The 13816-nt window shown below is 46.0% G+C and overlaps 1 protein-coding gene across 3 annotated transcripts in view; it reads left to right on the forward strand.

Moving 5' to 3' along the window:
* Nucleotides 1–27: 27 nt before the first annotated feature.
* Nucleotides 28–13816, forward strand: part of HAGHL (hydroxyacylglutathione hydrolase like) — a 17706-nt gene continuing 3917 nt past the window's right edge. For all 3 annotated transcript variants that reach the window (XM_087973148.1, XM_087973149.1, XM_087973151.1), the window contains exons 1-9: nt 28–73; nt 2306–2384; nt 3242–3378; nt 4108–4172; nt 6212–6329; nt 8169–8277; nt 9773–9876; nt 10962–11063; nt 13142–13221. In XM_087973148.1, coding sequence (XP_087829274.1) covers nt 3274–3378; nt 4108–4172; nt 6212–6329; nt 8169–8277; nt 9773–9876; nt 10962–11063; nt 13142–13221 — 683 coding nt within the window. In that variant the 5' untranslated portion in view covers nt 28–73; nt 2306–2384; nt 3242–3273. The remainder of the gene's footprint in view (nt 74–2305; nt 2385–3241; nt 3379–4107; nt 4173–6211; nt 6330–8168; nt 8278–9772; nt 9877–10961; nt 11064–13141; nt 13222–13816) is intronic.

Below are 13816 nucleotides of genomic sequence, written 5' to 3' on the forward strand. Positions count from 1 at the left end.
AGTGGGCGGCGGAGGCGGTTCCACCCAGCCTCCCGGAGGGCGGGGCTTTTCGTTGGCTGCGGCGGCTCGCCAGGCAAGGGGAGGGCAGAGGGGGCGGGAGGGGGAAGGTGGGGAAGAGTCGCGGGGCGGGGGTCTAGCAAAGTCTCCCGTGGGGGGCGGGGGGAGGCCTGTGTAGGGCCGGGGCAGCTTGGCCTCCCAATTCAGCTGTTGTTCCCAGCAGCTTCCTCTAGACAGGAGCGGCGCCTGGCCGCTTTAAGAAGGGCGGACTTCAACTCCCAGGATGCCCCAGTCAGTGCCTGGGCTGAGGAATTCTGGGACTTGAAGTCCGCCCATCTCAAGAGTGGCCGAGATTGAGAAACGCTGGGCAGGAGTCGAGAGGGTGGCTGGCAGAGCGCCGGAGTTTCAGCTTCTTGGGGGGAAATCACCCCCTTTGCTGGTTTCCTCCCGCCAAAGGTCGTGGATCCTCGGGCATCCTTCCCCAGCTGGAATCCATTCGATTCAGCTGGAAGGGACCCTGGAGGTCATTTAGTCCAGCCCCCTGCTCGAGAAAGGAGACCCTGTACCATTTCAGACAAGTGGCTGTCCAGTCTCTTCTTCCTCTGTCCTTCTCATGTTGGACTCCCAGACCCCCATTTTCAGTCCATGCCCACTGGCCCAGTCCAGACTGAAAGCACTTTTGCCTGAAGTAGCTGGTTAAGGCAGGAAATACAGATTATACAGAATAATAAGTGCAGAAGCGCACCATCGTGCCTACCGTCCCCTGTCCCATTTATTCGTACCCATTTCCTGTATTCTTACTCATGTTTATACTTACACCTATTATCTTGTAAGCAATTGACAAACCAAATCAAATAAATAAAAAATAAATAGAATAAGTGTCAGAAGGGACCTTGGAGGTCTTCTAGTCCAACCCCCTGCTGAAGCAGGAGACCCCCAAACCATTTCAGACAGGTGGCTGTCCAATCTCTTCTCAAAAACCTCCAGTGATGGAGTGAGTACCTACAACTTCTGAAGGCAAAGCTGTTCCACTGATTTATTGTCCTCACTGTTAGGAAATTTCTCCTTAGTTCTAGGTTGTTTCTCTCCTTGATTAGTTTCCATCTATGGCTTCTTGTCCTTCCCTCTGGGGCTTTGGAGAATAATTTGGCCCCCTCTTCTTTGTGGCAGCCCCTCAAGTACTGGAACACTACTATCATGTCCCCCTCTAATTCTTTTTTTTCTTTAGACTAGCCAGATCCAAATCCTGCAGCCATTCTTCATAAGGTTTAGCTTCCAGTCCCCTAATCATCTTTATTGCTCTTTTCTGCACTTTTCCCATAGTCTCTATATCTTTTTTATAATATGGTGACCAAAACTGGATGAAGCCTTCCAAGTGTGGTCTTACCAAGGTTTCATCTGAAATCCCTCCTAGATCAGGACTAAATCATTCCACTGATTTATTGTTCTGACTGGCAGGAAATTTCTCCTTAGCTCTAGGTTGCTTCTCTCCATGATTACTTTCCACCCCTTGTTTCTTGTCCTGCCCTCAGGTGCTTTGGAGAATAGCTTGACTCTCCCTCTTCTTTGGGGCAGCCCCTCAGATATTGGAAGGTTGCTACCATGTCACCCCTAGTCCTTCTTTTCTCTAGACTAGCCAAACCCAAATCCTGCAACCGTTCTTGATATGTTTTAGTCTCCAGGCCTTTAAGCATCTTAGTTGCTCTTCTCTGTGCTTTTTCCGAAGTCTCAACATCTTTGATGACCAAAACTGGATGCAATATTACAAGTGGGGTTTTACTAAAGTTTTTTTTTAAATATATTTTTATTAAGTTTCCATTACTACAACATAAAACATCATGATTTCAACAGCATTTTTTGACATCTACACAGGTTTTTATCTTATATATCTTAACACATTGTATTTACATTTATCTGATATTAATCAATGACTTTTTCTATAATTATTCATATATATATTTTACATATTTACATTTTACTTTCTTAAGGCTTCTTACAGTTAGATTTCTTGTCTTATTTCTTGTTTCTGTTTGCTACCCAATCCAGATTAAAAAAAAAATATTCAGAGTCTTCTCTTTCTTTCACTTTCAGTGTTAACATATTCATTTCAGCACTTTCCATTATTTTTTGTAATATTAGGGGTTTTACTAAAGCTTTATATTTGGTGGGACTGGTTCCCCAGAAGCCCTCGGCAGCAGTGGGTCTAATGTGTTTCTGCTGGTTTCTGTGTTGGGAAGGTGATGCGCTACTTCACCTTTCAGTTGTAATTCTTTCTTTGAATTGACAAGCTTTGTTTCTTCCTCACCAGCTGAACCATAGCAGTGGTTTCCGGCTGGAATTCTTCAGCTGTAAGACTGCTGCAAATATATATCAAGATATTTTTCCAGGTAAGAAGACAAACCTACATTTGCCCAACGGCAGACACAAAACCCATTTTCACTTTTTGCCGTGTAAAGCAGGGGTGTCCAACCTTGGCAACTTTAAGACTTGTGGACTTCAACTCCCAGAATTCCTCAGCCAGCAAAGCTGGCTGAGGAGTCTGGGGATTAATCCTAATCTTAAAGAACCAATTGAACACCTGGTATAAAGCATCACCTGGGTTTTTATTTTTTTCCTCATCTCCATGCCAGGGTCTTGCATTAGGATCTTGCCAAAATTGTTAGGGACTCTCCCACTGAACTCCCTTCACAAACTACTCCCCAATTGCTTGCTCAGAGAGTAAAACTGAAAGTAAAGGCTTCTGCAACCCCCACATTGAATATTTAGGCCAGTGGATCTAAAAGTATTCTGTGTTTGAGGGGTGTGGTGGCCTCGTGGTGGAGCCGTCGCTTCACAGTCAAGAGGCTGTGAGTTTGATCCTAGGTGGAGGCAGATATTTCTCTCTCTGGGCACAATGAGAATATATTTGCTGAACAAAACTCCGTATTGGTGACAGGAAGGGCATCCGGCCAGTAAACACTCAGCTCCGTTCATTTGCTCAAATGCAAAGAATTATGGGGTCATTAAAACACACACAAAAAATATCTAAAATTATTCTATGTTTCTAGCCCTTCGTGGCTGCATAATATAAGAATTTGAAAGAGATTTTCAGATGTTAAGAACAACAAAGGAAAAATGGGTGGTTTTAGTGACCTGGAATATATTATAGATCATGTTGGTGCAACTAATGGAAGTATGCAAGACAATTAAAATAGACAAGGTGGTTTGGAATTGCTTTTAACGAAAGTGGTTTTCTCTTGGGCAGTTTTGCTTCCATGATTCTTGAATCCCTGGAGCATGAAGGTCAAAGTGATTTCAATTTTGGAAGATAATTACATGTACCTGATCATCGAAGAAACCACTCGTGAGGCCGTTGCAGTGGACGCTGCTGTTTCCAAGCGGGTAAATGGCATCGTAAGAGGCTTGGAAGAAATGATAAAATAGGGGCAGGGGGTATAGGTTGGAGCAGCTTTCAAAAACCCGCTAGGGCAGTGGTCCCCAACCTTTTTGTACAGGACCGGTTTCACAAAACTTTCAGGACCGGGGGGGGGAGTCAGGGGCGATCCTGACAGGTAACATCTGATGTTGTTACCAGTCGGGCCCGCCACACCACCAGTTCAGGGCCCGCCTGCCTCCTCAGCCCCACCCCCCCCCCCCCCCCTCCCCCCATCTCCCCCCTCCAGCAGCCCACCGTCTGTTCCCCCCCCCCCCCCCCCCCCCCCCCCCCCCCCCCCCCCCCCCTACCCGCCGCCGCCTTCTCCTTTGCCCCCTGAAAAAGAGGCTTATCACCGCCCCAACAACGCGGCAGGCAGCAAAAGGCTGACCAGAAACGGGCAAAAAGCACCCGCCTCTTTGAAACGTTCCTTCCTGGGCGGGGAGGAGCGACTGACGCGAGCCAAGGACGGCTCTCCCCCTCCCTCTCAGGGCATTGGGTGGGTGGGGGTTTAAAAGGTTGGCAGGTTTGAACAACAGTTCTAAATCAACAGTTGTAAGCTGAAGACTACCTGTACTGCATTCTAACTATTGTGCCACCATGGTTCATAAATAACAAATTTAAGGACTTAAAAAAAAACCTTTGGCAATAAATCTATGTGCGCTATGCTCTTTGTGAGTGTTTTTCCCCCTCTCCAGCTCCTAGAGATCATCCGAAGAGAAGACATTGTTCTAAAAGCCATCCTGACTACCCATCACCATTGGTAAGTAACCTGTTTCCCCGAAAATAAGACCTATTCAGAAAATAAGCCCTGGCGTGTTTTCTTGTGTGCGCCTACCCACAAAATAAGGCCTTGTTCAGCCGGCCATCCGGCCATCCGTTCGGTCTGCTTGCTCGATGTGCTGTCGCCACAAGGCAAGGGTTGCGATGGAGCCACCCCACATTCCCTGCACCGGCTTACCTCAGGGCCCCTGCAGTCAGGCGAGCCATGCCCCAACACCTGCCTTGTGGCATCACCACCAACAGCCACGTCTAGCAGGAGCCCGTGTGTCCGCTGGCCCACTTCTTCTTCTCCTTGCTCACAGCCGCAGTGGAGGGAGGCTGAGGTGTGTTGGTCCATGGCTGCGAGACGAGGCAGGTGTTGGGGCGTGGATGGCCTGGCTGTGGAGGCCCTCAAGTGAGTCAGTGCGAGGGTGCGAGGCCCAGCTCCACCACAACCCATCCCTGCCTCGTGGCGATGGCACTGGAGCGCCACTCAGCCTACCCCACTGTTGTGGTTCGCCGGCAGCAGGTGCGGACAGCTGAGGAGAGCGAGGACTCGGGTGGAATGGACTGCTGCCTTCAGAGATTGCGGGGGCTGGCAGCAGCGATGAGGAGGTTCCCGAGGAGCCTGTGCTAAGTGGGCTGCTTGCAGGAAAGAGCAGCTGCAGCAGCACGGGTGACTCGGGAGTAAGGCTGCAAGGTAATGGCCCCTCCAGCTGTGAATCGGACGTTCTTTGCAGGAAGCAAAGACGTTTTCAAACTCAGCCTCACAGACATTGCAGTATCTTAAGTTGGACTCTGGTGTTGTGAAATATTTCTTATCTGTTATTCTTGGCAGTCTCGTACAGTTTTGGTGAGGCTCATGCTTATCAAAGTTAATTTGCAGCAGCCTTTTAACCGGGGATTCGTAAGACTCATTAAAAGGTTTCTATTCTCTTTGGTTATTGTTTATCTTATTGGAAAAGGGTTTGGGTCAGAACACCCACATGCAAGCAAGCAGAAGTAGTGGGCCTCCTATACATGGAAAACAAACAAAAAAAAAAAAAAAATTGTGTAAATGAAATTACACATTGCCGAATAGAATTGAAGCCAGAATTGATTCTTTGGGGGATTTTTAAGAGAAAGTATCCTACAAAGATAAAAATATTTGATTCTACGCATCACCACAGCAGCGAGAATTGCACTCACACAATCTTGGAAAACGGTCACTATACCGACAGGTTGTTTAGTAATCCAAATTTTTTTTTGATTGTGCAGAAATGGACAAACTCAGTATAGAGTTAAACAATAAGGAAGACTCGGAATATTACACAATTTGGGATAACTCCATATCAATGGATAGATAGTAGGAATATGAAATGTATAGATCAGAAGAAGATATACATATGTATATGTATACAACTAATTAGAAATGTATGGAAATGTATGAATATAACCAAAAAATTTTTAGTACTGTCGAAGAAGATTGAGATTTGTAAAAAGTTGTTTTTAGATTTTACTTGCATTTTAATGCTTCAAATTTCAATAAAGGTTTTTTTAAAAAAAATATGTGAGGGGGAAGACAAGATTCCCACCAAAAGTAAGCCTTAGTGCTTATTTGGGGGCCCAAAAGAAAATAAGATTCAGTTTTATTTGGGGGGAAACACGATATTCGGTGTGGCTCTTGCATTGGTTCTTGGGGAGAAGAGAACAGCCTTTTCTCCCTCTTCGGGTTCAAGGTAGGCTGAAGTTCTGAGGCACCCATGAAAGGGGAGAGCACCTTCCCTGAGGATTTCCCCCCCCCTCCCCCCAAGTAGTTAAGTGGTGGCCGAATTCTGGAGAAATTATTGAAGAATAATTTTTAATTCTTTAAAATTGGGGGAAGGTGGAAATCCAAGAACTTCTCCGCCTCTGCAAATGGGGTGTGAAAATTTTGAAGAAAAAAAAAAACTAGAAAAGTTCTGCTTTCTTTTTGATGGTCTCTTCTCTCTCTTCAAATTGGAGACAGCGGAAGAGAAGGGGGAAAAAACAAAACAACCCTCTTCCTCCCCTTTTCCCAAGGGATCACGCGAGAGACAATGAAGAACTAGCCAAACTTTATCCTGGCCTGGAGGTCTATGGTGGGGACGAACGGGTGGGAGCTCTGACGCACCGAGTGACTCACGAGCAGGAATTAAAGGTAAGCATGGAATGGATCACACCCTTTGCGGTACCCCAGGATGGCTTAGTGGAGTGGTGCGGTGGCCTAGAGGGGGGGGCGCTCTCACCTCCCAGTCAGGAGGCTGCGAGTTCGATTCAAGGCAGAGGCAGATATTTCTCTCTCTGGGAACAATGAGAATATATCCGCGGAATAAAACTCTGCATTGCCAACGGGAAGGGCATCCGGCCAGTAAACACTCAGCTCCATTCGGTTGCCCAGACTCCACCCTGCAAGGGATTGTGGGGTCATTAAAAGATGATGATGAGCGTATGGCTTAGTTACAGGGAAGCCTAAAACTACCCACAGTAATTTTATTTGTATGTGACATCATCACATACATGACACAAATGGATTTGTTCTTTTCCCCCCCAGCGCATGCCCAGATGCTGTTTCATGTGTTAGGGTTAGGGGAATCTACTTTGGGTCACTCTCTGTTGACTCCTTTTAGCAATTGATCGGCATTTAGAGTGCAGTTGAAGTTTGCAACCTCCTGCCCTGCCCTTTGGGACAGCGGGCCCATGCTCAGCCTGTCGTGCTGCTGGCGGCTGCATGGCTCTCCTTGTGACTCGACTTCTCTGCAGGGCGTTTCCTTCCACCTTGGAGGGGAATTGATGCCTGAGGGTGGAGATTCATTCCCCGAGCTTGTGTGGGTTGGTTTCCAAACCTTTTGTTACCAGGCTAGGTATAACATCTTCAGCAGAATTTAGGGGATGCCAGCACCAAGAAAAAAACAAAAATACACAGACTGGATGAAACCAGGCTTAATAGCAGTAACTGTGAGAAGGATCTTGGAGTCTTAGTGGACAACCAACTATATATAAGCCAACTGTGCAGCATCAGCCAAAAAAGCTAATGCAATCCTAAGTTGTATTAACAGAGGGATACAATCAAGATCAAGGGAGGTACTAATACCACTCTATTAAGCCTTAGTAAGGCCACACCTAGAGTACTGCATCCAGTTTTGGTCACCACACTATAAAAAAGATGTTGAAACTCTAGAAAAAGTGCAGGGAAGAGGAACCAGGATGAGGAGGGGATGAGACTAAAACATATGATGAATGGTTGCATGAACTGGGCCTGGCTAGTCTAGTGAAGAGAAGGACCAGGGGAGACAGGATAGCGGTCTTCCAATATTTGAGGGGCTGCCACAGAGAGGAGGAAGGGGTCAAGCTATTTTCCAAAACACCCCGAAGGCCAGACAAGGAATAATGGATGGAAACTGAACAAGGAGAGATTCAACCTAGAAATAAGGAGGAATTTTCTGACAGGGAGAGCAATCAACCCATGGAATAGAAGTTGCCTTTGGGAGTTGTGGGAGCTTCATCCCTGGAGGCTATCAAGAAGAGATTGGACTGCCATTTGTCAGAAATGGTGTAGGGTCTCCTGCTTGGGTGGTGGGTTGGACTAGATAACCTACAAGATCCCTTCCAACTCTGTTAATCTGTTAGTCCAATCCCTGCCCAGACCTTATACCATCCTGGAGAAATGGTTGTCCAAATATTGTCAGAAATGGTCTACTGCTTGGGTGGGATTTGGACTAGATGATCTACAAGGTAGGGACCAACTCCATTATTCTATTCTTTTCTCTTTGCTGCTACTGAATTGATGTTTTCTAGGGATTGACTTGGTCACACTGTACTTCCTAAGACAAAAACTTCCTTCTCATCACGCACACACAACCACGAGTGATCCAACCCTCCTTTGGCCTAGTCTAGAACGTTGTGGGAACTCAGCAAGTGTGTGCAAGTAGGAACTGTTTCAAGCACGGGTGGATTGTTGGCTTGGACATGCAAACCCATCCTTCTTTCTTTTGGACAGTTTGGCAGCATCAATGTACGGTGCCTTCTCACTCCAGGCCACACTGCGGGACACGTCTGCTACTTCGTGTGGGAAAATGATTCCCTGAATGCTCCTGCAGCTTTCACAGGTAGGTCCTGAGAAACGAATGGCTGAGGACATCCTGGAGCCAGCCTTAGGGAAGGGAGAAATTGCTCATTGCACACAAAGCTATTGAAACAATTTTTAGGTTAACTTGTTTTCTAGGTCCACAAAAATAGGGTACCTGCATGGAAAGATGCCCACATTGAATAAAGTCAACAAGATTATCAAACTTAGCAAATGCATTTGCTGGCTCTACAAATGGTTTAGCCAGCGTGTTGTGTGAATAGTTCCAGCCCATTTGTGTTTCTTTACAGTGGTTAGAATGCAGTACTGCTGGCTACTTCTGTGAACAATGGTCATGAGTCCCTTTTTTTAGTGCCATTGTAACTCTGAATGGTCACTAAGAGAACTGTTGTAAGTCGAGGTCCACCTGTAAACAAACAGCATATAGATAGATAGATAGATAGATAGATAGATAGATAGATAGATAGATAGATAGATAGATCTTTGGTTATTCGGGTTTTCTCCCGCGTAGAATTGGAAGTATCTAGGCGACGTTTCGATGAAGTCTCATTCATCATCTTCAGGCTTGTGTCTTCAGCTTTGTGCTTCTCAGAGTAATTTACTCTGAGAAGCACAAAGCTGAAGACACAAGCCTGAAGATAATGAATGATACCATCGCGTCGCCAGATACTTCCAATTCTACGTGGGAGAAAAACCTGAATAACCAAAGATCCACATACAAATACCCGCGAAAACCTCAGAAAACATATATGTATATGTATATGTATATGTATATGTATATGTGTGTATATGTGTATATGTGTACATGTGTATATATGTATATATGTATATATATATATAAGAGCGAAAGACCCCTCACACATCATCACAAAATCTCCAGAGCCATAAAGCCTACAAACTTGAAATTTGGCACCTATGTTCCTCTTGGCTTCTAGGTGCTCACTAAGAAAGGATTTTTTAAAATGACCATCAGAGCATTTAGAGTATTTCCTATATTATTAACATGCTCTGATGCTAAGGAGTTCTACTCCCCCTCCCCACCTGAAAAGAAATGTGTTCAAAATGCAAAGCACAAGCAAAGGAGAGGAGTTTCAGTTTCAGTTTCACAGCACCAAGCAGCTTTAGTACAGAACAGTTGAGCTAAGCCGTGCCCAGGCTCCTTGCTGCCTCCTCCTTGGTCACACACCAAACACTGTTTCAGTTTCCAAACTGCCCTCAACTCTTTCACACACTGACAGGATGCTAGCCAGAGAAATACTGAGGGATGCTGGTAGGCAGAGGCAGAATTTTTTCCCCCTTATTTCCCTCCCCCAAAACTAAGCCTGACCACATAGTTTAGTAGCAAAGCACAGGTATTGAGCTAGTGCCGTATGAGACTCCGTTGCGAGGAAGGTGTTTTAATTGCCCTGCCAATGTTTCTTGAGTAACGGCCCGTCCAATGACCAAGTGTTTGGAAAGGGGGGGAATCAAGGGGTGGGGAATTGTGGCTTGATTGTGCATCTTTCTTTTGTTGTTAGGTGACACCTTATTTGTTGGTGGTTGTGGGAAGCTCCTGGAATGCACAGCCGAACAGCTGTACAAGAGCCTGATGGAGGTCCTGGGTGGGCTGCCAAAGGAGACGGTAGGTTTGAGCAGCCTTTGATGCCACCTGAAGTGCCAGGCTCCAAAGTCGAGGAAAGGGCCCTGCCCTGCGAAGGTTCCCATTTGAGGGCCAGCGGTGGAGATAGAGAAGCATAGGAGGTTTAGGCAAAGAGAAGCATAGGAGGTTTAGGTACCCGAAGGCAGGCTGGGTCTTCCGGTCAACCCCTCAGTCCTGGTTGCCTCAGCTGTCCATTTCCCACCTTCTCGTTTTGGAATGGCCTCAGCTGACCACAGCAAAGCCACGGTGGTCACCTGGCTACCACCCCAACCCAGAAGCCTTTTCCAATTATTTCGTGCTTTTTTAAAGTATTTATTTTAAGAGCCCTGGTGGTGCAGCGGTTAGAATGCAGTATTGCAGACTAACTCTGCCCACTGCCAGCAGTTTGATCCTGACTGGCTCCAGTTGACTCAGCCATCCATCCTTTCGAGGTTGGCAAAATGAAGACCCAGATTGTTGGGGGACAAATATGCTAACTCTGTAAACTGCTTAAAGAGGGCTGTAATGTCCTGTGAAATGGTATATAAGTCTTAGTGCTATTTCTATTTCTATTTCTATTTCTATATATTTCTATTTCTATTTCTATTTCTATTTCTATTTCTATTCTATTCCTGCAATGGCGCAGTGGTTAGAAGGCAGTATTGCAGTCCAACTCTACTGACTGCCAGCAATTCGATCCTGACTGGCTCAAGGTTGACTCAGCCTTCCATCCTTCCGAGGTGGGTAAAATGAGGACCCAGGTTGTTGGGAGCAATAGGCTGACTTTGTAAACTGCTTAGAAAGCACGGTAAAGCGGTATATAAGGCTAAGTGCTATTGCTATTTATCTCCCAGATTGAGGGAGAATTTGGGAAAGGGTCAGTTCTTAATTTAAAAAAAGTTAAACTTATTTTATGAATCACATTGTCTTTTTGTGTCTTTGCTTCCTCAAGAATCCGAGAAACAACATTTCCAGTTTTTAACAATCCGTCACTAGGGACCTTGGAGATCACAGCAAAGAAGTTTGTGGATGGAAGGGATTCCAAGGTGAATCACTCTTAACGTGGATTTTTTTTTTCTCCTTTTCAGAAAATCTTCTGTGGACATGAGTACACAACCCAGAATTTGAAGTTTGCCTTAAAGGTGGAACCAGAGAATGAATTTGTGAAAGAAAAGCTCATTTGGGCTAAAGTGAGTGGTTCTATACTGTTCTCCCAATTTGTGATGATCTAAAGGGGTGTGACACAAAGGCAACATAGACAAATAAGCAAGAAGTGTCCCTTTATTATCTCCAACTTTGCCCACAATGTCCAGGTTACCTTCGGCTGGAGAAAAACTCTCCCAGGAACAGCCTTTAACTGTAGAAAATTCAGTCCAAAACAAGGTACACACAAACTGTAACTAAAAATCCAAACAAACCAAGCTGAAATAATTAACTTGACAGGGCAGGAGAAGGAATTTCACACTTAAAAGCATGGCAAAACTCACATGTTCCTGGAAGATGCCAGGAACACAGATAAGCCATGAGGGGGAGCTTGCTGCACGCAGCTTCCTCTTTTAAACACTGTGTTCCCAGCTGCAGCTAATGAAGGGAATCAGGGCCCTTTCCTCCCCCGTAAGCCACACAACCCACATTGCTCTCTTCTCCGTTCCTCCCTGCCTGCCCTAGGATGAAGAGTGGGTGGACCTGGGTCTTCCTCTAAACTCCCTCTCCCCTGCTCTACCTCTCCCCTGCTCTGCCCAGCCAGACTTTGCCCTTCCCCAGTTTTTTCCGCAGCCAACGGAGCCACACTCTCTCTCCCTGTCAACTGTTTGGCTTCCTCCTCTGGGTCAGATTTGACAGGGGCGTGACACAATTTTTTAATCTTTCCAAAATGAGGGCCAAGAGGTAAAATGGACCCTTTATAAAAGTCAGAATTATGACCAATAACATCAGTCTCTAGCTTAGTGATTGCTTCAAATGTCCTGATAGGCTCTGGATTGTTTAAATCATGGCTTCTGGTATAAGCCAACATCAGTGACAGAACACATCGTTCTAAACCACTGAACAATGGAATACAAACCTGGATTGCTGGCAGTGGAATTTGTGGTGGGTAGGTGGTTAAAAAAACTCAACTTGGGATGGCCACATGATTGAAAGCCCCTTTTATGCTTCCGTTGCTGGCTTGCTGGCTTTTTTTTTTTTTTATCCAAAGTATTTGAAAATAACCCAGTTTGCTGGATCAGAGGTAAGAGTAGATCTACTCAACTCCTAACCGTTTTGTAGTTCTTCAGGGTCAACTACAAGGATATTTGGTACATTGGAAAAGGTCTGTCATCCGCCCCAATTTAGCAAATAAACTAACTTAAGTAACTTAAGCAAAGAAACTAACTTAAGTATTTTAAGCAAAGAAACTAACTTAAATAACTTAAGATAGTTAGCAAAGAACCTAACTAACTTAAGTAACTTAAGATAGTTAGCAAAGGACTTAAGTAACTTAAATTACTTAAGTTAGTTAGCAAAGAAATCCTGGCTCCTTGTTTCCTAGAATATATGTTACTGAAAGCAAAAGTAGTTACAGAAGTAGTGAAGCAGAATCTGCTGGTTTGGTATGCATAGGATACAATTAACTTTCCCTTTCCTGGTGGCCACCCCCCCACATCCCGTTATCAGTCACTGTCCAGTTAAGGAGTTCTCTTGTTTAGATGACCCTCAATTCACGCCTTCTCCATCTCTGCATTCTTTTGGTTGACCTCGTGCTGGATTGGTGTATTTCACTTTTTGGACTGGCACGGATTGGTCCCCAATTCCCCCCCTTGTCCTCCTGCAAGCCAACTTCTCTCCCCCTCCACACACACACACACACACACACCCTTGCAAATGTCAGGCTGGCAGGATGCGATGGGATGCGAAGCTAGCAGAACGGCAGCCATGACGTGGTCTCACTCAGTGGTGGGATGCAAACATTTTCACTACCAGTTCTGTGGGCATGGCTCAGTGGGCATGGTGTGGCTTGGTGGGCGTGGCAGGGGAAGGATACTGCAAGATCCCATTCCCTCCCCACCCCACTAACCTGCTTTCCAGCTCCCTTCTCCTGTGCAGGGCAACCAAAGAAGACCCAGCCGATCAGCTGGGACTCAATGGGAGGCAGAGATGAGATGGGGTTGGTGGGGCCAGTCAGAGAGAGGATTTGCCAGTTCTCCAAACCATTCAAAATTTCCGCTCCCGGGTCTCCAGAACAGAACCTGCTAAGTACCACCTCTGGTCTCACTGACTCATTTTTTCACAGCTGCGAGAAGATGAAGACCTTCCAACGGTGCCTTCGACTTTGGCAGAGGAGTTCCTCTACAACCCGTTCCTTCGCATCTTGTGAGCCCATGTTTCTTTAATGGAGGGGGGGGAGGGGGTCATTTCCCCACCCCTTTTGGTTTCTGTCCCATCTTTCCTCCGGGAACTCAAGGCCCACATACCACAGCCGCCCATGAGATTGGCGGGCTAAGAGGCTGACTAGCCCATCTGTCTTGGCCGAGAGTGGGCCTCGGGGGGGTGTTTTGTTGGTAAGCAGAGCACATCCTGGGTGCATCTGAATGTGGGTCTCCCCAGACCCTCCAACTTTTGAATCCTGTGCTTTAGGCTAGAAGGGTCTGTTTTGTCTGGGGTTCACACAATAACACTATATAACAACACGGATTTCCCCAATGGATTCCACAGTGTGTTCCAACAAGATGCAAAGAGTTGGGTTCTCGCTACGGTTTGACTGTTTTGCATACACCCGGCCGATGCTTCCTTTCATCTTGAATTAAAATATGCATCGGATTTAGAAGCAGAAAGTGGGGCCGTGAAAGGCTCAGGTACCATTTGTCAGTAACATAGTAGGCCGCCTCTTTGAGGTCACACAGAAACACTCCACAGCTGCAGCGTAACTTTGAGAAAAGATGCTGAGTACGTAAGAAAAGAATAGATA

Source organism: Notechis scutatus, chromosome 12 (genome assembly GCF_049901735.1).
Source record: "Notechis scutatus isolate UNSWTSFEM ecotype Mainland chromosome 12, rNotScu1.2, whole genome shotgun sequence".
Lineage (NCBI taxonomy): Eukaryota > Metazoa > Chordata > Lepidosauria > Squamata > Elapidae > Notechis > Notechis scutatus.